Genomic DNA, 23,493 nt, shown 5'->3' on the forward strand with positions numbered 1-23,493 from the left:
ACAAAATCAGTGTTAAAATACGCAGGCCAGGAATATACACCAGATTTTCCCAAAGCCGTATCTGGCAAAGGTCCTACACTATTGCCTTCTGATGAATGTCCTGACAGCACACAGCAGTTCTCGGTCGGAGCCATGAAACTGCTGACATTACAGAGCTTGATCCTGTACGAATGCAAGGACTGAAAGTCATCTGGGGTGCTCCAGCTGAGCACTGCAAGGCATCAGCAGTGATGGGGGGTCAACAGTCAGAACAGCAACTGACCAGGGGAACAATGAGAGTGATCTGAGGGGTGCAGGCAGTGTTGGTGGGGAGCCCAGGATAGGAACAGCCAGCAGTGATGCATAATAGGACAGAGAAGTAATAGCAGGATGAGGTCAAACAGCTGGAACAGGCTCTAACAGGGAGTAGTGACTGCATTCCTGCACCTCTTTAACATAGGAAAGATGAGCAATTTTGAGCTTTGGGAAGGTTTATATCAACCTATATCAGTGCTTTACTCTACGAAGTGTTTCAAGTGATATTTACTAAAGATCCAGTTTCTGGCTCTTCAAATGTCCTGATGTCTAAACATGATCTCTTCTCCTTTTTTGAGTTAGCGCAGGATTCCCAGTAGTGTACAACAAAATGCATTTCCTACACACATTCATGCCCCTTAAAGCTTGCTTAGCAGCAGCTGAAGGAGACACAATGCTATAAGCAAGTTCCTAATCCTCATGACAGATCTTGGATGTTGTTTTGTATGGGCACTACAACATCACAACTGCTCCTCAACAGAAACTCCCACTTGGGATGGGAGAACAACTCAAAGTCATTGTGAAATAATTAGTGGCAAGGAAATATCATCATTTATCACTTCATACAATCCTAGACAAGTTCCTAATGTGATCATCTTATAAAGCCATGACATTTGATCTTTTTTTCCTGGGCTGTTAAGCACTCTGCACTGAAATCCCAGATTATTAGATGAGCTCATTCTGTGTGACATGCACGAGGGAAATCCCAAATAATTTTGCTGTTATGCCACATCTTACAGAGGGCTAACAGTTTTCCACATAATCTCAATCAACCTGCAGAGGAAGATTATGGTTTAACTTGTAAAATCACCAACACACACACTTCAGTATTAGAACAGCTGTGTGCTTTGCTTCAAGGGTCTCAACACCTATCCATGAAACATGGTTCAAAAATGAAAACTGTAGGAGCTAACAGATTAAAGGCACTGATCAGGAATTATGCATAGGACAGTCCCGAACTGTGCAATCACTGTAGATTGTGTCACAGACACAGATATTCTGCAGATGTCCCCAAACTTTGGGAAGAGACTTTAAAGAAGTCAGCTAGCGGTTATGATTTCTTAAAGGTATGAGCTCATTAAAAAAAACATATTCCACAAACTTACCTGAAGAGCAGACAGAGCCACAGCACCGCAGAGACAGATGAGGGGATAGATGGGAAAGAGAAATCTCTCTTCCTTGTGGGGCTGACTGAAAAAAATCATGATCCAAATGTACATAGGAGCTAGTGTCAGCCAGTAGGGACGGCCCAGATTCTGAACTGGAAGAAACAAACGCTCAGCCAGGTAGTAATGTAAGAACGAGGGATGTATCCTATTCCCCCTCTTGCACAATCACATCTCACATTTAAAAGCCCATTCTTCAGACCAAACCATGGCCTTCAGACCCAAACACAGCCACGTTGCTAAAATCCAGGTAATTGTCCAAACAGTCAGTATAGAATTTTGATCAGAGCAGTTTTATAGATTCCTACAATACTAACAACTTCAACAGACTTTAGATGACCAAAAGCAGAAAATAACAGACAGCATTACCGAATCCAAGCAAGAGACAAAACATGGAGAATCGACATGTCTAAACAGGTTGTCAGAAGTACTAGATTTCCTGCTGTGTATTATGCTATACACACAAAGATCAGAAAGTATCTCCTCTGGACCTACCCTTCCACTTACAAATGGTTGTTTAGCAGCTGAAGTTTCCACAACCTTCATTGCTTCATTACAAAAATAACAGCATGAGAGGTCTCTCAGGCACCTTCTGCTTAACGGAGGAAATAACTGATTCAAAAATAACAACAATTACCCTGAATTTTAGTCACACTGAGGAAGGTTCTACAGTGCCTGACAATTTTCAGTCCTTTTTCTGCCCCCTTGTTACTCCCAACAGCAGAGTTAAGCAATTAAGCTAACGACATTTAACAGACAATAAGAACAAAGCACTTGGCAGAATTGCTCCTGCTGTTAAGTACAAGAACACCAAGTGAACAGCAGGAAATCCTGCATTTACAGGATCTCCTACTGAGCTTTTACTGGTTACTGACAGTATGTCAGTCATATCCAAGGAACAGATATCAGCAAATACCTGTTAACATACATTTTCAGCAAGGATTATGATGTTATTGTTTCTTGTATTCAGTAAAAAAATCAGAGAGCAAAGCACTGGACTGATGAATCTGGAGGCTGCTGCTGATGCTTAATGAATCTTCCTTGAGAAGACAGCAGGAAGAATTCACACTTCCTCAACGACTTCTTCCTCTCTAGAGTCACTTGCCAGATGTCATGTATTTAAACTGATGTCATTTTATTTAAGAGAAAGCCCAATGTGAAGTAGGGAATATTCTGGTTCCTCCTTTCTCTACTCTCAGTATATCTGCACCCACAGGGACACTTCCCAAAGCACAGGGTAGCAAGACTGTCCTACCACGGCTCAGTCCTACGAGTTGATGAGTGCCTTTCATGGTGCGCAGAAGAGTCCAGGTTCAATCCCAACAGGAGCAGCAGAGACCAGAGGGTGCCTATTTGTAGGCTCAACCCCAACAATCAAAATGGAAATAACTCTGTTCTCTCAAGCTGCTGCAGAAGACATTCTAGCAGTGGTATAAAAAAGTAACAATGGAAAAGCCAGCAACAGGTTGCCCAAATAACTCTAATGGCTACCATTTCCAGCTGCTGAAGATGGCAACAGCAATAGGTACACAGTTTCTTTCCCCCTGAAGATTTCTGACAGGGCTATTTCTAATGCATTTGCATGTCTGGCTGAAGGTTATGTACCATACAACTTGGTAAGTTTACTTTGGGTACGGGTAGTTCAGCCTTGATAACACACTGTTTTTCTTGAGGTGCAGGCAGGGAGCACAGGAATCATCCCTAAAGAGAAAAACATGTTTCTGCCCTTTTGCAGACAGCATTAAAGTAGATGCATCTCACTGCATGTTCTTTCTACACAGCAACTCCATTGTGGGGTCAATACTGAACTGAGTAATGAGCTCTAGGAACTTTCCTTTTACTCCAAAAACTTTCCCTGAATCTAGTTTCACTTCCAATAAAGGAAAGCTGCTCTTTGGCAGGCAGGCTCTCCCTTTAGCAACAAGGTTGAGATCTGGGCTGTCTGTGCTTGGCTCTCACAGCTGTCTCGCACTCACCATGAAATTTTTGAAGCAGACACTCCATGAGACAAGTCAGTGGCAGCACAAGCAGCGCCAAAATAAATGCCACGTTGAAATTCAGAAAACCATTGATGAAATAGAAGGACCAGGGTTCTGTACCTAAAGGATGAGAAAAGGAAACAGGAGTTTTCAAATACAAGCATGTATGACATCTAGATGTAACAGCAGCTTTGCTCTTTCTCTGCCTGACGCAGACTGAGATAACCAGCAGCAGACATCAATTCTCCCCATTGCAAGCATACTGGAACCAAAAAAATGGAAAGGGTGCAGAGGACCTTGCAGCCGGACAAAGGATCAGCCCCATGAAATGAGCCTGAACCATATTTTTGAAGCAGTCTCACGGCTCTGCCGCTCACCCATAAAACTGCCATAATAGTAGCATGAGAGTTAGACAATAGCCATACAAAGGCAACAGGGTATCTCACAATCATGCCTGAAACTTCACTGTCTTCCTTTCCAGAAATTATTTTTCTCCTTGCTTTTTCACTAGGTCATAGTCAGTATTACATCTGCTGCTCATGAATCGCAGGCCACTCTAACAGTCAGGCTTGCCCAGCAGAGTTCTGCGACACAGAACTCACCCTTGTGTTAAGAAAGACTACGCAGCAAGAAAGTAGAGGCAGGAACTTGTAAAACTGGGAAATTTTACTCCCAACTCATTCTTTCTAATTGCAGAGAAGTAACAGAGGAACTACACAAAAACACACAACGTTAGTAAGAACTCATAGTAATTCTGGAGTGATGATGTATACTTCACGTTGGCAGAAACAGAAAACGTACTAAAAAGGAACATGAGAAAAAGAGTTCACATTCACACTTCACCCCAACAAAGACTCAGCCACTGAAGTTCATCCAGATGCTATTTTTGGTACATCCTTCAAATCAACACTATTTAAAATGTCCCTCCTTCAATTTGTTCTTAGTGTAGCTTCAAACAGGAGCAAGCCAACTCTGCCTCCTAACACGACACACTTGGGTATTGTTGCAAGCTTTGAAGGATGAAAATTGCAAAAAAACTCCAATCCAACTGTCATTAATTTGGATTCTTAATACAGGATGCTTAAAATCCTAAACAATAAGGAATGCCAGTTCCTCTCCACACATTTCCCACTCTCTCAGTGTGATTAGCTCAATCAGTCAGTAAATGACACGCGGGGGCTTTAATCACTGCACTGTTGTGACATGTGTCACATGCCGCAGCGATTTCCTGCAATCAGAGCCACTTAAATAGGGTCCATGTTGAAATTAATCAGACAACTGAAAAGCAGCAAGGAAAACCTGAAACCGCTGCCACTCCTACAGCTAAATATGATTAGAAGCTGCACTAATCACGTCAGAAACATGTCGCTGGAGTTACCAAGGCAAAGTCCAAGCAACTGAGGTTCATTTAGGAAGCCTTTAGCTATTAGCACTGCAAGCAATTACAGATTTGGATTCTGACAAGTAGGGGAGCCTTAAGGGAGTGAATTATCAGAAATTCACCTTCTCTCTCCCTCCACCTGCCTCATAATTCTTGCGAGTCCCACATGAGCACAGTCCTCAGCCTGTGAAAGGGTTAATAGGGGATACGGTAGATTGAAAGATCATGTCAAGTGACGGACTTGACAGTTACCTGTATGGCAACACTGCAATAGGGCCAACGTCCCTTCCTCCTTCTCTAAACTCTGTTGGTGATTCTCCATATTTAAGGACTGCAATTCCAAATAATCACTGTGACAAATCTTGAACACATGCAGAAAGCAGATCATGTTAGGACTGAGGCATACTACCCTTCCTAGAAACCAAGGCTGCTGACTAGGATACGTCTGTGAGGCAAAACCTGAGGCAGTCTGGGGCATCACGCTGTAAATATCCCAGGGGACATATAGAAAAAAAATGTGTAAACGGGGCTTTGGTTTCTTCCCAGCTCTGTCACCTCCAGATTCTCTCCTGAGGCAACAGCATAGGTTTCTAAAGACTTACAGCAGGGTTAACACTGGTTAGGCCACTCTAGTAACTGCTTCTCTGGAGCACCAAGGCCTCTCCTTACATAAAAAGAGGACTGGAACTGGATTCCGTAGCCTGCTCCCCCAGTACCACTGCTATAAATAACAGCCACTTTATCACTTAAGATGCCAGGATGAGACAGAAAGCTTCTTAAACTGATATAAACTGCTACCCTCCCATGTTTTCTGGCTACAATGAAGCTGTACAGCACAGCCAGGTCCCAAATCTCTAAAGGATAGTACCAGGGCTGCTATGGAAAAGTAAAGGAGATTCACTACAGCACTCTAGCACTCTCCAGTCTGGTCTCTGATTTGGTAGCCAGTGACTCAGGAATGAAAGACATTTCAGGAAGCACACCTCCTCCAAAATCCAGATACAGCCTTAAAGGCCCAGAGGTGTCCTGAGGGACTCTACTAATAAAGAGATCAGCTGGTCTGTAGCACGGCTTTAACAAAAAGGCTACTTTCTCAGATGTTTTTGCAGCATGATTGAATTGCCCTTAAGAACTATGCACTGGAACCTCCCCTCCTTCTCCAGTGAGGGGTTTTCTTCTCTGAGTGAGGAGAGAAAAAGAAGAGGAAAAAAAAAATAATCAGAGAACAGTGCATTACACAGGCAACTTAAATAGTTCACAGACACCAGGCAAAAAGCAATAGGTTTGGTCACTATGATGACTCACCCATTCAGAGGCATTCAGTCTCAATGCCTCCAGGGCAAAATGCTTTTATTCTTGTTATCCACAACAACTCAAGATGATCTGAGAAAGAACTGCAATGTAAAAAAAGAACAACCCCGTGGCATACAAGAAGCCCTGGCCCAGAACATCTTTCAAGCAGGGAGGGACACTAAAGAACTCTCCACGCACAGTACTGATGGGAACATGCTTCCACAGCATCGCTTTCAGACCATGACAGAAGACTTAACTTCCCGCAAGTATCCCACATGCTAGAGCTGAGCAGATGTGGGCTGCAGGAGAGAGACTGATGAAAGCAGTGGGAAGAACTCTGTGCCTCAGTCAGTTCACGGCACTATGGTTTCATGGGGATAACCAACTGGAAGCACTGTCAGACACTGAGCCAGAAACTGGTTTGAACTTTGCGCTCTGTAACAGGCTCTGGCAGCAATTCTAGAAATCAAACTCACACAAGTCAAAAGAACTTTACAAGCTACCGTGCTGCAGCTTGAACACAGCAATGGTGAGGACAGTTCAGGACAAAGCAGAAGAGTTGTAAAAGAAGTTTAAACTAAGGTGCCCCACCCTATGTTTGTCACAGGCTAAAAGCCTGCACGCAGACAGGAACTGTAGCTCAGCTGTTGAGCAGTAACTAAGCCACAATAATTTGATCGTGAGTCACAGGCCTCATTCTAAGCAAGTCTGATTCAATGCTAGTATAATAAACAGTCTGCTCTCTGCATTTCATTTATTTTCATTCTATTTAAGAACCAGGACTCAACAGAGCAAGGTGTCACATAAACAGCTCCAGCACATTCCGCCCAAACTGAACTAAGCTTCCCAAAGTGCCATTGCACTGCAAGTCACAGCAAAGGCTCTGATCACAGCAAGTGGGACAAAACTTTTGTTACAAATTGTGTGTTCTTAGAACACAGGTACACAAAAACATCCCAAAGCCTCCGAATCAGGCTTAGGGATATACACTTAGTAGCTACTGCAGAAACCTAATCACCCCAAGGAGATATTCATTGCACAGATGTATTTATCCAGAAGGATTGTATTGCTAATGACAATTAAAAAAAAACAACAACTGAACCTTGTCTCCAGAAGTCCACTCTGCAGGCAAAAAGAAAAATACTGCGGTGCTTACACTGAAGATGATGTAGATTGATGGCTCTGCAACCTCCAGCAGTTTCTGCTCCCATCATGTGAAAGTTGGGAAATCCCAGCTCCAAAGCCAAAAGGGCTTGGCCAGCCTTTCATCTCCCCTGGTAGTGTTATTTTTCCCGAGTGTTTTGAAGCTCTCCAAACACACAGCGTTGTCCTGGCCACGCTGTATTAAAGAGCAATTTCAAGCAGGCTCTTTTACTAGCCTGAGGATGTTATATGAATGTCACTATGAATAAAACACTTCAGAATAGATTGGTCCCCGGAGGCTTCTGGAAACAACTCATGCACCAGTGTGGAAAAGGTCAGGCACAAACCCACGCCAAAACTTATCAGACACAGAGCCTGGAGTTTACCTACAAAAAATTCACAGCAACAGGCTTCAGAGCCTTCCTGCAGAGGTGAAGAACCATGGCAAAGCAGCTGCTGCCCTGCTGTGCCACTGCACAAGTCACAAACCACCACTCAGCACCACACAGAACAGCCCTTCAAATAAACCAACAAATATGGCCCGCAGGGCTCTGCCAGGGAAAGACTTGCTGCTAACAGCTACTAAATCCCTCCTAGAATATCTCAACAGGGCTTAAACAGATGACAGCGATGACACAGGGACCCTGCACCCTAAGCTCCCTGAAGCTTCTCCCAGCCCCTCTGAAGCCATGCTAGAAATATAATACTTTTCAGCTCTAGAAGTACATGACATGAACAACTTAGTGCAGCGGCAGCTCCCAAACAAACAACACAGTGTCACCATCACGGTTCAGACCAGAGATTTGAGTCACACATAATCCTAAATGGCCAGTACCATGAAACCTCTCGGAAACCGATGATTTGTCTGCAGATTAGATGCCTTTAAGGTAACCTCAGATCCTGCTTGCCAGCAAAGCCCAGGCCAATAAGCAAGGAGATTCCCAAGGCACAGCATGGACTCAGGAGGTCCGCAGAGACCTGATGTGAACCAGAAGAACTATGGATTCTGCAGTCACCCACTTTCCCAAGGTTCTGCACCCTGACCGTGAGGAACAACAGTCAAAAACTCGATTAAATATGACAAACACACGCGCATCACTTGCGCCCACTGCACTCGCGTAGCATCCAGACACGTTTGCTACTAACAGCTCTCTGCTGTGACGCTGAGACATCTCACAATGGCTTACAGAACCTGAACGCGAACAAAAGCAGCTCAAGTCACAGCGTGGCAAAATGCGACAGTGGCCTGCGGATTCCCAGCTCGAGAGGGACATCCTGTGGCAAAAAGCTGGAGCGGCCAGCCCGGTGGAGCTTGCAGGCTGCTATGGCGTTAGGAGTGCGTCAGAAAAAGGATGGGCCATCACCACCTGGTGTGTGATGGTAGCAAGACAGTAGCAAGAAAACTGCCAGTCCCCTTTTCCGTCTTGGTACCTTAAACTCACCATAGAGATCAGGTCCGTGAGAGGTGAAGACATTGTATAAGACAATGTTGAGAGGTGCAACGACCAGCTTCCCATAGTAATAGCTGTCCACAACTACCAAGGGCACCTGGAAGAAAGCATCTAAGTGCCAGAAGCTTTTGGCTGGGCTGCCCAAAAGCTCCATGTGATTTTCTTAATGGAACCCACCCCTTTATTACAAGATCAGTCCATTCCCTCTTTGTGTTGTTACAGGCACTTACCAAAAACAGGATCAGTGACACCACACACCAGTTCAGGAAACTTTTCCACCTCTGCTTCAGTATCAACAAGTCAAAGGCAATAGGAAGCCTGAAAGAGAGACCAGCTATCAACTGCAGTCTCTGTCTTTCCACACTGCAGGTTTTCCTGACCCTTCAAAGCAAGCAGAGCAGTAGCTGGAACAGAACCACCACTTCACCAGGCTCTGCTTCTACTCCCTATGCCAGTCATCCAACTCAGAATTTACTCTCGGTGTATTAGGGTCAGGAAATCTTCCCACCCGAAGTTCTTCAAAAGCAAAGAGATCAGGCTATGGAAGCCTGTAGCAACGATCCTGGACAAGGCTGGCAGATCACTCCCTGCTAGTTTCTTCCTCCAGCCCCTACATTCCCCCCAACCAGGCAAGAAACAACTGACAAAGTGCAAAACTCCTGAGCCCCCCTCTCCTTACCCAAGAGCTGCACTGAAGGGCCAGCCCAGAAGGGCTCCAGCAGCCACCCCCAGCACTGCTACAGAGGTCTTGTCCATGTACCAGCCAGTCATGGCAATCACCGTGGTGTACATGCAGAAACTGCTTGGGAGGAAAGCTGCAACACAAGGAAAGCGAGGGGTTAGCACAACTTTCCCACAGTGGGAGAACTGCACGAGACCAAGACAAGGCTAATCATCTCTCATTCATTCCACTGGAGCTAGGATGCTGTACTTGACACTCTCATTTCAGTGAAAGCAAAAGTAAGAGAGGATTATTTTTCTTGTTCTGCCAAGACCAGAAATACTTCATTTAAGTATGAAGGCCTCTTTCCTCGATGGCACTCAGCAGTGGTAACCAGTTGACAGCAGCCACGGTTACCACTTGCAACACTTGCTGCACACCCTCCATATTCTCCTGTGATGAAAAAATTGAAACTAGCCACCTCAAGTGGCAGCAGAAGATGTCAGCTGACTGGGTACAGTCTCTGAAACAACTGGGCAAAGACTGGTGGGAAGTGAAGAATGAGGAGACCTATGACACTGCAAAAACAATGAAGGGAAGTCCCTTCTACACTCACCATAAACAAAAAAAGGGTAAAATAGGAAATCTCAACATTCATAAGTTGTGCTATTTCCCTCTAAGTTTCTGTAAGCGCACAATACAGAAAAACCTTTGCTCAAAGTCTCTCTTTGCACTTCATTCAATACCTACAGCAGGTGTTTTATAAGTCTTACAGTGACTGCCTAGGCAAATACGTACAAGCAGCTAGAGGGGACAGGACACAAAGGCAAAAGACAATGCCAAAATAGGACCCTCCTTCCTTGGATTAAAATATGCTCAAGGAAGGTAGGCCAAGACCCTGTTTAAAAGGCATGGCCCATCGCAGAGAGACTGGAGGCAGCAATGGAAACAAACATGCCCTGGAAATGGAAAGATATAAGAGAGTGATGCAGGGAACATAATTTGAATCAACACTTACTCTGTCATCACACCTGCCATGAGAAATACCTGCATCAGAATATAACAAATGATTCCTAGAGAGACACTTCAGTGCTGTGCATTTTCTTCTCTCTGGACCTGTCTTTGGTTTCTGTGAACAAAGTAATTGTGTGTGTTATCGCTAAGCAAATTTACCTGCAGATGAGCAAAACATCCCAGTGCTGAGAACTAAGAAGGCCAACATCAGCCGGCTCACATGTAGCCCAAACTTCTTGCACACAGCCCTAAGGAAGGAAGACAGAACTAGATACCACAAAAATATCCTCAGCACATAGAACACCAGTACCCAATGTGTGCAGAACCACAAACGATCCACAGAGTATCCTGAGAGCTTTAAGGTGGGTCATTCTCATTACTCAGCCACTGAAGCAACTGCAAGAGCAGACTGTCTCTAGTCTGGGATTTCAGATCCTTCTAAGTTACACTAGTGCAAAACTACAAGAGACTTGGCTTCTACCAGCGTCAGTTGCACTTGCGCAAATCTCAGGAAGTCAGGAAGCCTACACTCTGTAGCAACATCAGTCTAGCTGAGATTTTCACCCCTCACAAAACGCCATCATCCAAAAAGCCACAGCTCGCATTCTTAAAACCAGACTATTGCTAACAGAAAAGTCATGCAAGGTAACAGTCTGAAAGTCACAAATGAAGAGGCAGCAGGTAAAGATAAACATTCAGCTTAGCTGGGATGATTGTATGTTCAGCCTACTGCTGTTAGTGAATGTAAACATACATTAGACAGCAACAATCAATGCACTCCACTAAAATTCACTCTGACAAACACACACAGCACCAGTCTCTCCTCCAGAAGAGCTCAGTTTACAACACTCCCACTCTGCTTGCTGGTATCAGTGAGAAAACTAGCGTAGTCAACAAAATGCTGGAGTGAAGATGTGGGTGGCAGATCTGAGAATACAATTTTGTCCTAACAGTGGAATTCTGATCAATATTTCATTAAGTTATCATGAGAACACATATTTTTAAGGTTCACTGTGAAGCAGCCCAATTTACCAGACACGTCTACACCTAAGATTCCGAGTGTTTCCTGTGGCGGTAACTGAGTGTATTACTCACATTGCTCAAAAACATTCACTGTAGACAGCTTCTAATACTCACTTGTAGAAGTAGAGCTCACAAATGCAGCTCAGGAACGCCAGGAAGCATCGGAGGAAATAGAAGATAAGAACCTAGGAGACATACTCAGAGTCTGAACAAGGTTTGCAACACAGCTTATGCACCTATTACTAACAAGCTGGTCCTGAGAACAAAAGTTCTGAGCAGGATGGAGCAAGTTTGTCAGTGGTAAATGAGCCTATTCTTGTAGACCCAGATCCCACACCAAGGGATCTGAAGATCCCGGCAGCTCACAGCCTAGCCCTCTAACACTGAAGTCCTTTACAACACAGAAAGCAAACGCAGCCCACTGACCTTACCAGAACTACCTGTCTTTGTTCTCTGTTGTGCAGATACAGGCCAAGCATGGCAATAGATACCCAAGCAGAATGTACTTCTGTGCTGCTTCTTTCACATTTCTGTGAGTTCAGTTTGCAATATCTCTTGTAAAATACTGATTTATTTATTTTTTATAGTTTACCAGGGGGGAAAAATCAAAACGGTCATTGATAGCTGGCACAGAAAACAATATGGGCTTCTAAAGCATCGGGGTGAAACTCACAGGGGTGACTAAGAGCCAGTGGCTGCCAGAGAACCATCCCCAAACCGGCACACACTCAAAAGGACAAGGAACTACCAGCCCCTCTGGGACAGCATTTTCCTGCTACTTCCTAGTCACTTTTCCTTGGATCCCATTGAGTCAGCTCACAAACCCTTGCAAATCTTTACAGGGAGGCTTGTGTTTGTAAACACTAATTCTCTTACCTCTGGCAACAAAGAAAGCAGCTGTTTAACACAGACTCAAGGCATGTTTATTCATCACAACAGGAGGTCCCACTGATTTACCTTGTTAGTTTGCAGAACTCTAGCATGGAACAAGGCCGGTAAGGCATGAAGCCACAGGTAAGCATAGGAGCGGATGGCATAGGCTGGAGAGTATTCCCATGTCTGAAACCCCTTTCCATAAATGAGGTAGTGTGTCTAAAATGGAGAATAAAAAAATTAACATGCATCGCACAGAGCAGACAGTTTTGCACTCCCCATCTCCAAATCCTTGACTAAGAAATTTCCTCTGTGAAACAGAGAGGTTAGCACAAGGTTCTGGATAAACCTGCATGTGCACAGGCCAACTACACATTCCCAAGTGTCCCCAAGGAGAGAAAGCCACTCACCGGTTCCCAGTAGTTAAATGTCTCATCGCAATCAGAGATGTTGCTCAAGAGAGCTGCGCAGAACCTGGCCGAGATGAGACACTTGAAGGCTGTCGATCCTTCAGGGGCCCAGACTTGTCCTGCTTTGCTCCCAGAGGGTCTACTCGAAAGAAATGACACAACCATCCACCAGAGCGACTCAGCAGGCAGCTCGGGACCAGCAATGTGACAACAGAGAAAGAACTGACAGGTATACTCACACCTCGCCCGTCCCCTCCTGAGGAAGTGCCACCACCGCCCCTCACCTTACCTGAGCAAGGGCTCTGCCAGCCCGCAGGCCCCCGCCCCAGACACACACGGCGGGGGAGAGCCCCCCCAGCCCCACAGCAAACACACCCCCAGCCTCAAGGCGCCGCCAGCCCTGCCCCCACGGACCCCCCTCCCCAGCCCCACGGCCACCCCCTCCCCAGCCCCACGGACCCCCCAGCCCCACGGCGTCGCCAGCCCGGCCCCCACGGCACCCCCGCGGCGCTGCGGGCCCCCCCACCCAGCCGCGTCTCGCCCGGGGAAGGAGCCGGCGCCCGGCCCCGCCACCTACTCCGGCCGGGCCTCCTCCGCGGCCTCCCCCCGTGGCCGGGCCCCCTCACTGCCCCCGCCGGCCCGCGGCCGCTGCCGGGCCCCCTTGGCGGCCATGCCGGGTACGGGAAGCCGCGAGCCCGCTCCTGCCGCCCGCCAGCGGAAGCAGCGCGGTGCCGACGCCGCCGGCCGCCATGCCGGGTGTGGGCACGGCCCGCGCCGCCAGCCCGCCTGCGCGGCCGGAACACAGCGCCCCCCGCCCGGGCGGCGGCGGCAGCGGCGACAACAGGCCCGCCCCGCGGCTGCCTCGCCCCCCCCGCCTTCCGCTCCTTCACACCCCGCCCCGCTGCAGCCCGGGGCTGGCCCCGCGCAGGGGAGCCGCTCCCTGGGGCACGCACAGCGGGGCGCTTTTCCCCGGGACCCCGAAGGGCCGGGGCAGGAGCGGGGGGGGGGGGGGGGGGCAGAACAGAGAAACGCCTTCCGCCGGAGCCCGAGGGCCAGCGGCTGCCTCCCCTGGGCAGGTGTGGAAGGAGCAGGGCAGGGAAAGCATCCCCAAAGCCCCCAACCCCCCGCGCTCCGCCACCATCCCCCTGCCTCGAAGGTGTGAGCCCCCACAGCCAGGCAGCGACATCAAGGCACTGACAGGAGTTTTGAGGCAGCTCCGTGAAGTCCCGCCAATGCTGAACCGGAGCAGCTTCAAAAACTCCCAGGAACAGCAGCGAGCCAAGTCCCTGGTCCAGAGGCACAGAAAACATCACCAAAGGGCCAGGGATGCATTAAGTGACCGCAGCCCCGAAGATGGGGAGATCCCCATCCCAGGAGCACCGTTCTCTTGCCCCTTCCTCAGCCCGCTGCTGCTCCTCCTCTCACTCGCTCTTGCCTGGCAGTTCCTTCCGCACACAATGGAGGCCTCTTCTTTCTTCTCCACCAGCAGCTGCTGCAAAGGCAGGATGCGGCCAGGACTGAGAAGCCCCCGCTCCTTTGCCTAGAGGACAGAGGGACTGCAGGCCAGCCCCTGGAAGGACCACCCCCCAGCACCAACCAACCCCCAGCCATCCCCCATCACCCTATACCCCACCCCCACCCCTGAAAAAAACTCACATATCCACTTTTCTCACCAAATTGTGGTGTGATTCACCAAGTACAAAGGGCCCTCTTGCTGCTCCGGGCTCCCGGCAGGGCTGGACCCTCTGCAGCCCCTACAGTGATGGCTGACCGGGCCTCCCTGGGACGGTGCTCAGCCCCAGCCCTCCCCACAGCGCTCGCAGACACCCCAAAGGTGATGGCCGACCCCTGCCCACCCACCCCGAGGCAATCGCAGAGACCCATGTGACCCATCTACACCAGACCCTCCGCACTCTCCAGCACCTGCTGATAGGAGACTTTTTATTTCATTCCCGAAGGCTCAGGGGGCTCCGCTGTTGGAACTCAGGAGTAGTTTCCAGCTGAGGAATTACTTACTGGTAGATGAGTCTAACGGTGTTACTCTCTGGTAGCACTTCTAAGCACCTACGGCCGCTGTGTATTACCTCACACAGTCTGGGAGTTGCTGCAGGGCCAGCAGTGACCACAAGCCTTAGAGTCTTCAACCTTTGTGAAAGAGCTAGTGGTATCCACCATGTTCATGCTGCCTTTCCCCAGCGTAATCCTACAGATTCCAGTCACTCCGTCTGTTCCTGGAGTTCTCCGGCGGCAGTTACATCTGCTGTAGCTATTAACACACTACCAGTGGTACAACTATCTTTTAGGGTTGGTGAGTATCCTTTGGGATCCAGTAATAGAATGCCCGTTTGGGATTCCCACCTGTATGAGCTACTCAGAAAACAGCCTGCTGGTGCATGGGGCTGGGCGCACCTCTGGCACTGGCCTCCCTTCTGAGGCGGGCTGCATGGGGCAACCCACACACGCCATCCTCCCGCAGGGATTGAGCATCTGTGCAGAGTTTTCAAGGCTCAGACTGCATGCAACCCTTTGGAAACAGGAATATCCTCCCTCTTTCAGTGTACTTGATGCAGCTGCCAGCAGTACAAGACGCTGGGTAAACACAAGCAAAAATAAGAAAATCGAATTGGCATCAGCAAGGAGATCAAGTCCAGCCAGCAGTACAAGACACTGGGTAAACACAAGCAAAAATAGGAAAATTGAATTGGCATCAGCAAGAAGATCAAGTCCAGCCTCGCAGGACCCTAGTCCAGAAAGGCTGCGCTTTTTAAAATGACATTTCATCGCACACATGCAGAACAGGAAGGTGTTTGGTCTTCATTAACAGGAATTTCCATGTGTAGAATGTGTGCAAGTACTCGAAGCCCACACTGCCTTCGTAAGGGGCACCGCACTAACACACAGTGTTAGGTCCAACAGGAGGCAGGACACACCTTCCAGATCGGCAACAAGCACAGACGCTGCTCGAGCACCCAATAACAACACGCAATGCTCTACCGAAGAGTTACACGCAAGCGTTGGCTTATTTCCTTCCGAAAGAGCAGCTGCATCTCTGCCACCTCCTGACGGCTCAGGGCCTTGTCACAGGACTGATAGGTCAGCCTGTAGCAGAGGCTCTTCCGTCCTGTCTCTGACTGCTGGTAACTGTCAATTAACTGGATGGATATGACCGTTTCACCTGACACACGCCTAGCAATGGTGTGGAAAGCAATTTCATCAAATTCTTCCCCGTCAGGAACCCAAAAGCTGACATCATGCACATAGGAAGGTGGATAGAGAGAAAAACTCTTGAAAAGCCTTAACTCTCCTCTAGGAAATTGATGGAGGAACCGTGTGTCTGATGTCCAGAGCATTCGCCAGTCAGATATTCCACAGATCAGCATGGCTAGGAGGTCAAGATGCAATGAAGCAAAGACAAGAACCAAGTCACTGCTTTCTAGTTCATAATGAGCTGTCCTTATAACTCCCACACAGGAACCCTTCTCACAGGAGCCTGAAGCATCTATCTTCACACAGACCAAGTATTGAATTTTACTAAGCTGAAGTTCAAAAGCAGCAAAGTCATTTAGCTCAGTCGTTTCAAAGCTCGTTGCTTCCTGCAGACTGACATTCAGTTTAAGGCCAGAAACAGTCTGGTGAAGAGAATGTATGCTGTTTGTAATGTTATTCACCAACATCTGGATATAGCTGTTTTCTGTACCCCTGTTAACTGCATACACAAAAACCATCTCATGAAAAACAGGCATGGAGGAAGGAGCGATAAGACACTTCCTGAAAATTGGGCCAGAAAGAACATGAAGTGTCCCTGGGAGAAAGCCTCCTCTTTGTATTACTGCCTGAGCATAAGGTAGGAGGGAAGGTCTAAGATAATATTGTTTTGAAATATGGCATCCCCCTTGTACATCCACGCAGCCATTCTTATCTGTGTCCCTGCAAAAATCAACATGGGAAAATAAAACTGCATTTGCTAGTCCATCAGGCATTTCTTCAGTGCTTAGAGTCTCCTCTGGGCTCAGAACGATCCAAAAGACATTTGAGTGACAAACACTATTAAGGTGACCTTGGTGGAGCAGAGGAAGGCAGTTGTCAATGCTTTGTAGAGGAAAGGCTTGGCTGAGCTCTGCAGTGAGCTTCTCCTTTATTGTCCGTACTGGATGATTTGAATTTACTTCTAGGAAACCCCTGTGAAAAATAAAAATGCAAGTTAGGGACACCACTAAACAGATTTCCTTGAAACGCCTTCCTGTGATCACAATGCGAGCGCAGCAGTTTACCCAAAACAATCTCAGATATTAAGCTAGTTTCTAGTAATGACCTGAATAAGCCAAGTCCTTCATCAAAGGTATTGCAATGGCTGACACATTTTCAGGACAGTGTTGTTCGTCTCTTTGCAATTTTTGCAAAAAAAAAAAAAAAAAGGCTGCAATCAAGAATTGCATTTTTGCAGGTAAAAAGGAATGAGACTTCACAATCAGCATCACCATTTCCATTCAGCACAGGCACTACCAAACTGCAGAAATTAATTAAATTATGCCTGCCCTGGATAGTCTCTGAAGTCCGCAGCAGTTCGCCTAAGAGGTTTTACCTCTTTTTTATCCTATGTAGTCTTAGTATTGTGATATTAGCAAGACAAGAAGTCAGCTCCTGAGTTTCTTCCACAGTACAGTAAAACAGATTAAAGTTTTCATCTTTATTTGTGCGTTCAAGTATACAGCAGCTTGGTCTCAACCATAAAGTTTCTGGTTCTGTAGACTTAATTTTTAAGTAGGCCATAACCACAAGCCAACATGAAGCAGACTCGAAGAAGAAATGAAACAGGAAATTCTGTAAAGGGGAAAGGAGGAAAAGTGAAGCAATTCCATTTTATCTCACACCTATGCTGGTCACTCCCACCGAAAGCAAGCACATCTGTTATTGCCAAACAGAAATTAATTATAAAAAATTACCTATTAATTTTATCTGTAAGCACTTGTGGTACTTGAAAAGAAACTTTTCGGCTTTCCAGTTCTATCTCGCAGCTCATAGGTTTGAAACGTAGAAGTGGTGTGCTTCGCGTGAAAATGTAGTTTAAAGCACCCTCTACACTGAAAGATTTATCTTGACTCCTGACAATACACAAAAGCAGAGCAAAGTCATCGATCATTTCCTCTATTTAAGATGTCACAAGTAAGCACTGCACAGGTAACTCTGTGTAACACTATCATACCTCTTGTTGAATCCCAGGTCTGTTACAAGGTGACAAAAATGCAACACCAGCATATTTTATCGGGCAGGTGGTCCAACATTGGAATAAGTTGCACAGAAAGGTTGTGCAGTCTCCATTCCTGGAGACTGAAAGCGGCTCTGAGTGACTTGCTCTAGCTATCTCTGCTTCGAGTACACTAGGGTAGGACTAGATGACCGCTGGAGGACCCTGCCAACATCAGCCATGCTATGATTCTGTGACTGTCTGCTAAGCAGCTACACATACTGCTGTCCTCCTGCTGTCTATAGGCCAAGATTGACATTTGTTCTGAAATGGACCGTTTTGACTTTAAAATCCTAAGATAATCTTTTTTTGAGGGCACTTTGGCAAGAGGCTTGCATTTTTATCTTGACTAGTCTGCTTAGATAGAGGCAAAAAAGAATTGTAGCTATTTTAAGGAAAAATAAAGGGAGTTCCTCCAGCAAACAAGATACTAAAAGAACATACCAGCGCTAGGCATTGTAAGAACACGAATGCCAACTTTTGGGTTTTAACACATGATGGTTACCTGTAGCCTGTACATTCATATCCAGGGATAGTCTCTGCTTTAAAAGGATGAACATTACTCAAGATAAATCCAGCTCCTGCTGCCACTGCCACGATTTGCCAGCTGTTGTGCCATTCTCTCCTTGGCCGATCAGCCGGCGTCCCACCCTGTCCGCTGCAAAGCGCCACGTGGATCTCTCCCGCCTCTGCCAGCACTTCCGCGGAGCTGGAAGGAAAGCCGGGAACAAGATGAATCCTGCTAGTACAGCCAGGAATGTTACAGTGCCGGGAAAGCTAGAAACCCATGTCCCAGCAATCAGTGAGGGCAGAACTACTTGGGGTTTACTCACCTGCGGAAGAAGCGGGCCAGCAGCTCTCTGTTCTTCACCACCCCCGCCTTCCTCCCACAGTGAGGGAAGTTGAAATAAATACAATCGAATTCTCTTTTTTCTGGTGAAAAATAGTCTGTCAGCTTGGTACAGTCCACAGAAAAGAGAACTTCAGCTCCTTCAGAAAGGAAAAACAAGTCATTGTGGATAATTTTAAGGAAAGGTGGTGTTACCGAAATCTCAGAATGAAAAACTTATCAACACTAGTGTGATGTAGATAAGCAGACACTTCTTTATTGGCAGCCGGGTGTGTGACTGAGTCCTCTCACGATCAATGCACACCATGGTTCAAAATCATACTCCTTATATAGAACTTATTCATACATATTCATTAAGTATTCATGCCTAAACATAGTATTTCCCAAAATCATTAACATACTCTCGTTTCGTATGTTAAGTAGCTTATCAGTCCTTCGCACTTGCACTAATTCTTCCAAGAATTGTGGGCAGGGGTCTCCGGGACATGGGCAGTGGTCTTTGGGAGGAAGGCCGTAGGTGTTCCTCATGGTGTACTTTTCACCCTTTGCCTGGAATGTGGTGGTCTTGTAAGTTTGCAGTGTTCTTATTGGTCTGAGCTAATTTATGTCCTTGTCGACCATCTGTTTCTTATTCTTGTTTCTTTCAGTCGCTCCCTCTAGATAACTTATAAACAGGCCCCTTGTTAAAGTTAGAGAAACAGACTCCTTCTTCCATCAGTTATTTCATTAATTATTTCTTTCAAACTATGGTTACATGACCTAATCACTATACCTACATTCTTTGAGTAAATGTAAGTTCTTAGCCTTGGTACAGGGCTGTACAGAGGATTTCATCGCAGCTTTTGTTGTGCAACTGTTTCATTAGAATGTATTTCTTATTCCTCTATATTTCTATTAAAATTATTTTAGCAAATCCGTAACAGTGGCAATTAAAGTCTTCTGTTAAGCATGTGAGCGCAGCAGCTCCTGAGGGAGGAGGTGCGGGAGGCGGCCTAGGCCCCTCCGCTCTCTTCCAGAACCTTCTGTCAGCACCATGTCGGCCCCTAAAGATTTCAGGGCATCTGATTTAGCCCCTTGGGCAACCGCAGCTCCTCATGGCACAACCGGTGTGCCGAGGGGCTCGGAGCAGGGCAGGGCTGTGCAGCGAACGGGCCCGGCCGCACCGCGCCCCCTCACAGCGCCGCTTCCCGCCGGCGGGAAGGGCCGAGCCTGGCGGCAGCGGCCCCCCGGCCCCCCCGGCCCCCCCGGCTCCCTCACCGCTCTCCCGCAGCCGCCGGGTGCAGCCCGCCGCGCCGCGCCGCCCGGCCGCCTCCTCTGCGCTCTCGTAGCAGGTGGCCACGACGCGGGTCCCCGCGGCCCCGCAGAGGGCGGCGGCGAAGGAGAAGTTGCCCTCCCCGAGCAGCAGGACGCGGCGCCGCGGCTCCATGGCCGCCGCCTCATGACGCGCCGGCGGAGCGCCCGGCCCCGGCAGGCCCAGGGCGGAGGCCGGGGGACGGCCCTGGGGGGCGGCTGCTGCGCTGGGGCCTCCGTGGAGCCGCTGCCCCTCACCGGGGCCGCCCCGGAGCCCCAGCCCTTCACCGGGGCCGCCCCGGAGCCGCTGCCCCTCACGGCCCCCGCAGGGCCCGGGCCCTGAGGTGCCAGGGCTGCCGGCTGAGCCGTGTGAGGGAGCAGCCATGCTCTGCTGTCACCAGCTCTATTTCTGAGCCCTCAGCACGGGCCAAGGGCAGCGTTTCAGGAGTCATTTGGGTAAAATGACAGTGGAAGGGCTTAAAATTGGGAAGGGCAAGCAGCCAGCTGCTGTTTATGAAGTCTGGTGCTGGTTCAGGCATTAGGCCCCCCGTGGCCTTGGGTAAATCGCCTTGTTTCAGGGGGTGGGTGAGTTATTCTGAGGCATTCAGCAACACCAAGCTGAGAAATGTGGTAACACAGTGCAGGAAAATGGATAACTTACCATACCACTACCCCAAAACCATATTAAAACCAAAAAAACATATTAAAAAGTCATTTTGGCATCAAGAAGGAGCACAGTTCTTCTCTGATGGTCTCTGTCACACATCCAAGTACAGAAGGTCCCTCTCCAGTCACTGGAGGGTTGGAAGGGACAGCTTTCCCTGTCACGCTACCTGCTGTTGAGATCCAAGCAGACCCAGCCCGAGGGAGTTACTGATTTCTATCACCAGATCGTGTCCAAGACCTGTTTGTACAACTCCCCCTCATGCTACTGGCTGTGCGGAACTGTGGATGGACTAGGGCAGCACTTGCAGGTTTTCCCAGCATGGCTGGAGGTGCACCACCAACAGAAATGATTACTCAGCAACAACCCTTATGGGGAACTGGAATGCAGAGCAGTACGGAATCTAGAGAATTGTGTAGCCCAAGCTACTGCCATCCCAGGTACCTCCTTGTGCTTTTCCTTATTGTGGAAATAGCAAATCTCAGTTGGGATGATTTGTCATGCGCACAGATCATTATCCTTTCCATCCCCAGCTACCAATACATCAGGGGTAAGCCACCCATGAGTAGCTTCCCTTTTTGCAGCCCTGCTCCTCGTCTTCCCTACTGTTTTTTAAAAAAGCAGAAAGTCAACAGCCAGCACCCCTTTCTCTGATGAGTGCCCTACAACAGTGCTGCTACAGGAGTAAAGATACAAGGAGTGCTTTGTTGTTTAAACTCAGTCTTACGCCTTGTAACAACTGTGGCTCCAGTCAAACTCTCATTTGCTGCTCAGATGATGAACCAAAAGTCATCGCCAGAGCTTTGTGATCTTAGGTTACACTTAGTGCAATTGCAGATACTTGGGTCATCCTGTAAGATACAGGATGTTAGACGGTTTTTACTTACATTTAGCCATGCTAAATGGGAGTTTTTCTTTTCAGCGTATTCACTGCTTTGGAACAACATACTCCAGATTACAAGAAGGGAAAGCATTGGAGAATAAAAAGTACACGCACAGAACTGAAATGCAGTCTGTTGGAGCTGTAGTGTAGCTGAAGAGGAACTGAATGCCATTTGCGCTTAGAGATGACAGAATTGTTTTCTGTCATTTTCTCATTGTGGAGTTGTGCTCCTGTGGCACCACAGAACAGGTATTTCGAGTCATTCAGGGAGTGGTATTAGCATTTCAAGTATTCTTGTCTAGCTAACCTCATTGTGTTTATCCTCAAAGAGCTTTTACTCAAAATTCCCATTTCTTGCTCCTGAGTTTGAACCTAACAAACCCCTGCTCTATAGAAACTATTTCCCTCAGTTGCACTTCCCGGGTATGTTCTTACTATTTTGCACTTACTTTCTCTGGGTTTTTGTGTTTATTCTTTTAGGATTTGAATGATGACTTCATTGATTTCTGGGCCACCACCCTAAGCTGGGACCTCCTTCATTCAACCCAACTGCTCAGTCCTGCTACAGGCTACAGGCCTCCACATGGCAGCATTTTCTTTAATTGTGTCCAACACTCACAGAAGGAACAAGAAGGGTGCAGGAGAAGCAACAGAGGTGGAGAGAATCTTCAGACTGTGCCTTCAGAAGAACAGAAGGCATGTCTACTAGCAGTGCCACAAGGATATCCTTCAAGCAAAAAACCCTGTCACATATTAAAGCCAAATGTAGCATTATGAAAAAAGAAGTTCTTCCTGCTTTCTAAGCTGTATTGTTTGTAACCCATTTGTGTTTCTGGTGTTTGTTTTGAGTGCAGAGGTGACTGCAAGTCACCAGTTACCCTGCACCTTGTTAGTCAAAGCCCAGCTAACACCTTAACTGAAGAGCTTATTAGAACTATCTAATAGGAAACACTAGACCGTGGCAATTAGGTAGGATGTGGGGTATTTGACAATGACCTCACATCACTGACTGCTCATTTTATTTTTCTCACTTAAAGCCATGGAAGAAGTATGTCCTCTCAGTTCTTTTGAGATTTAAACTGATCCCTTCTAATATCACTTTTGTCTTAGCAGGTATAAGGAACATAGAAAACAGGTCATATCTGTGAGACGGGTCTATGGCAGTCTGTCCCTTTTGGAAATTTCAGAAATTCAATTCCAGTCATACAGACTTTTCTTTATGCTCATATCCCTTTGAACAAGAGAGGTGCTAAGCAGATGATGACACCTGAGAAGGACTTAGTAGTGTTTTGTACCACTCAACAATGTTAGCGTAAGTCAGATTAATGCTGTAGACATCAGATCCTGTTCATTGTTTGAAGGGCACTGACAGCATAGTTTCAAAGTGATGTGATTTGTACCATGACGGCAGGACGTTTTCCTCCTCCCTGGATATATCTGTGTTTACTGCAGCTATGCAGTTTCCATGTGCAACCGCTCTGAACCAGTTGCAGCACTTGGATGCTCCTCCATTACATGAGTCATGCTAGAGATTTAAGATACAGTTGTCCTCCATGCAGTTGTTATCTAATACCCACACTTCGAATGGGTTTCGATTGTCATGAAGTTGTTTGACCAGTCTAATCTCCACTGGAGAAACTTTTCTGTTGCTTGTGAAACACTCTGAAATCCTCTGGCAACATTGAAGGAAAAGGTTCATGCAATTAGATGTTTGCAAAACATCAGAGTACACGAAGTGAAACTCAGAGTGTTTCTGAACACCATGACAAGTTCTCCTGGACACACCTGCCACTCAAGCTATAAGCAAGAATGGTGCTAGGTATGTTCCCCTGCACAACAACCTTACAAGCTTTCTTGACCCAACACTTTCCTT

At 47.3% G+C, this 23,493-nt stretch overlaps 2 protein-coding genes across 6 annotated transcripts in view; both read right to left on the minus strand.

The window, feature by feature from the left end:
- Positions 1-13,449, minus strand: part of ALG9 (ALG9 alpha-1,2-mannosyltransferase) — a 78,033-nt gene extending 64,584 nt beyond the window's left edge. For 3 of the 5 annotated variants that reach the window (XR_008735466.1, XM_055728682.1, XM_055728680.1), the window contains exons 1-10: positions 13,266-13,446; positions 12,689-12,827; positions 12,363-12,497; positions 11,520-11,590; positions 10,542-10,630; positions 9,387-9,522; positions 8,938-9,025; positions 8,699-8,804; positions 3,437-3,559; positions 1,401-1,555 (exon numbers count right to left, since the gene is read on the minus strand). Coding sequence is in view for 4 of the 5 variants with exons in the window: in XM_055728682.1 (XP_055584657.1) it covers positions 1,401-1,555; positions 3,437-3,559; positions 8,699-8,804; positions 8,938-9,025; positions 9,387-9,522; positions 10,542-10,630; positions 11,520-11,590; positions 12,363-12,497; positions 12,689-12,827; positions 13,266-13,360 (1,137 nt within the window). In the remaining variant the exon portion in view is untranslated. Of the gene's footprint in view, positions 1-1,400; positions 1,556-3,436; positions 3,560-8,698; positions 8,805-8,937; positions 9,026-9,386; positions 9,523-10,541; positions 10,631-11,519; positions 11,591-12,362; positions 12,498-12,688; positions 12,828-13,265 lie in introns of all 5 variants that reach the window. The other 2 variants (XM_055728679.1, XM_055728683.1) reach the window with 2 other exon arrangements.
- Positions 13,450-14,610: 1,161 nt separating this feature from the next.
- On the minus strand, positions 14,611-20,290 carry FDXACB1 (ferredoxin-fold anticodon binding domain containing 1). Its single transcript, XM_055728687.1, has 5 exons — positions 20,041-20,290; positions 18,767-18,923; positions 18,439-18,642; positions 17,632-17,790; positions 14,611-16,867 (listed from the first exon to the last, which is right to left on the minus strand). Exons 1-5 carry the CDS (start codon positions 20,207-20,209, stop codon positions 15,679-15,681), a joined length of 1,878 nt encoding a protein of 625 aa, XP_055584662.1. The 5' UTR covers positions 20,210-20,290; the 3' UTR covers positions 14,611-15,678.
- Between the last annotated feature and the right edge of the window lie 3,203 nt (positions 20,291-23,493).

Source organism: Falco cherrug, chromosome 17 (genome assembly GCF_023634085.1).
Source record: "Falco cherrug isolate bFalChe1 chromosome 17, bFalChe1.pri, whole genome shotgun sequence".
NCBI lineage: Eukaryota > Metazoa > Chordata > Aves > Falconiformes > Falconidae > Falco > Falco cherrug.

Excerpts from the sequence above, each read along its gene's own strand:
- FDXACB1 (XM_055728687.1), bottom strand. The coding sequence starts at position 20,209 with ATGGAGCCGCGGCGCCGCGTCCTGCTGCTCGGGGAGGGCAACTTCTCC. Across the intron at positions 18,924-20,040 it reads CCGGCGGCTGCGGGAGAGCG|GAGCTGAAGTTCTCTTTTCT; the intron begins GTGAGGGAGCCG and ends TCCTTTCTGAAG. Across the intron at positions 18,643-18,766 it reads CTGGCCCGCTTCTTCCGCAG|CTCCGCGGAAGTGCTGGCAG; the intron begins GTGAGTAAACCC and ends CTTTCCTTCCAG.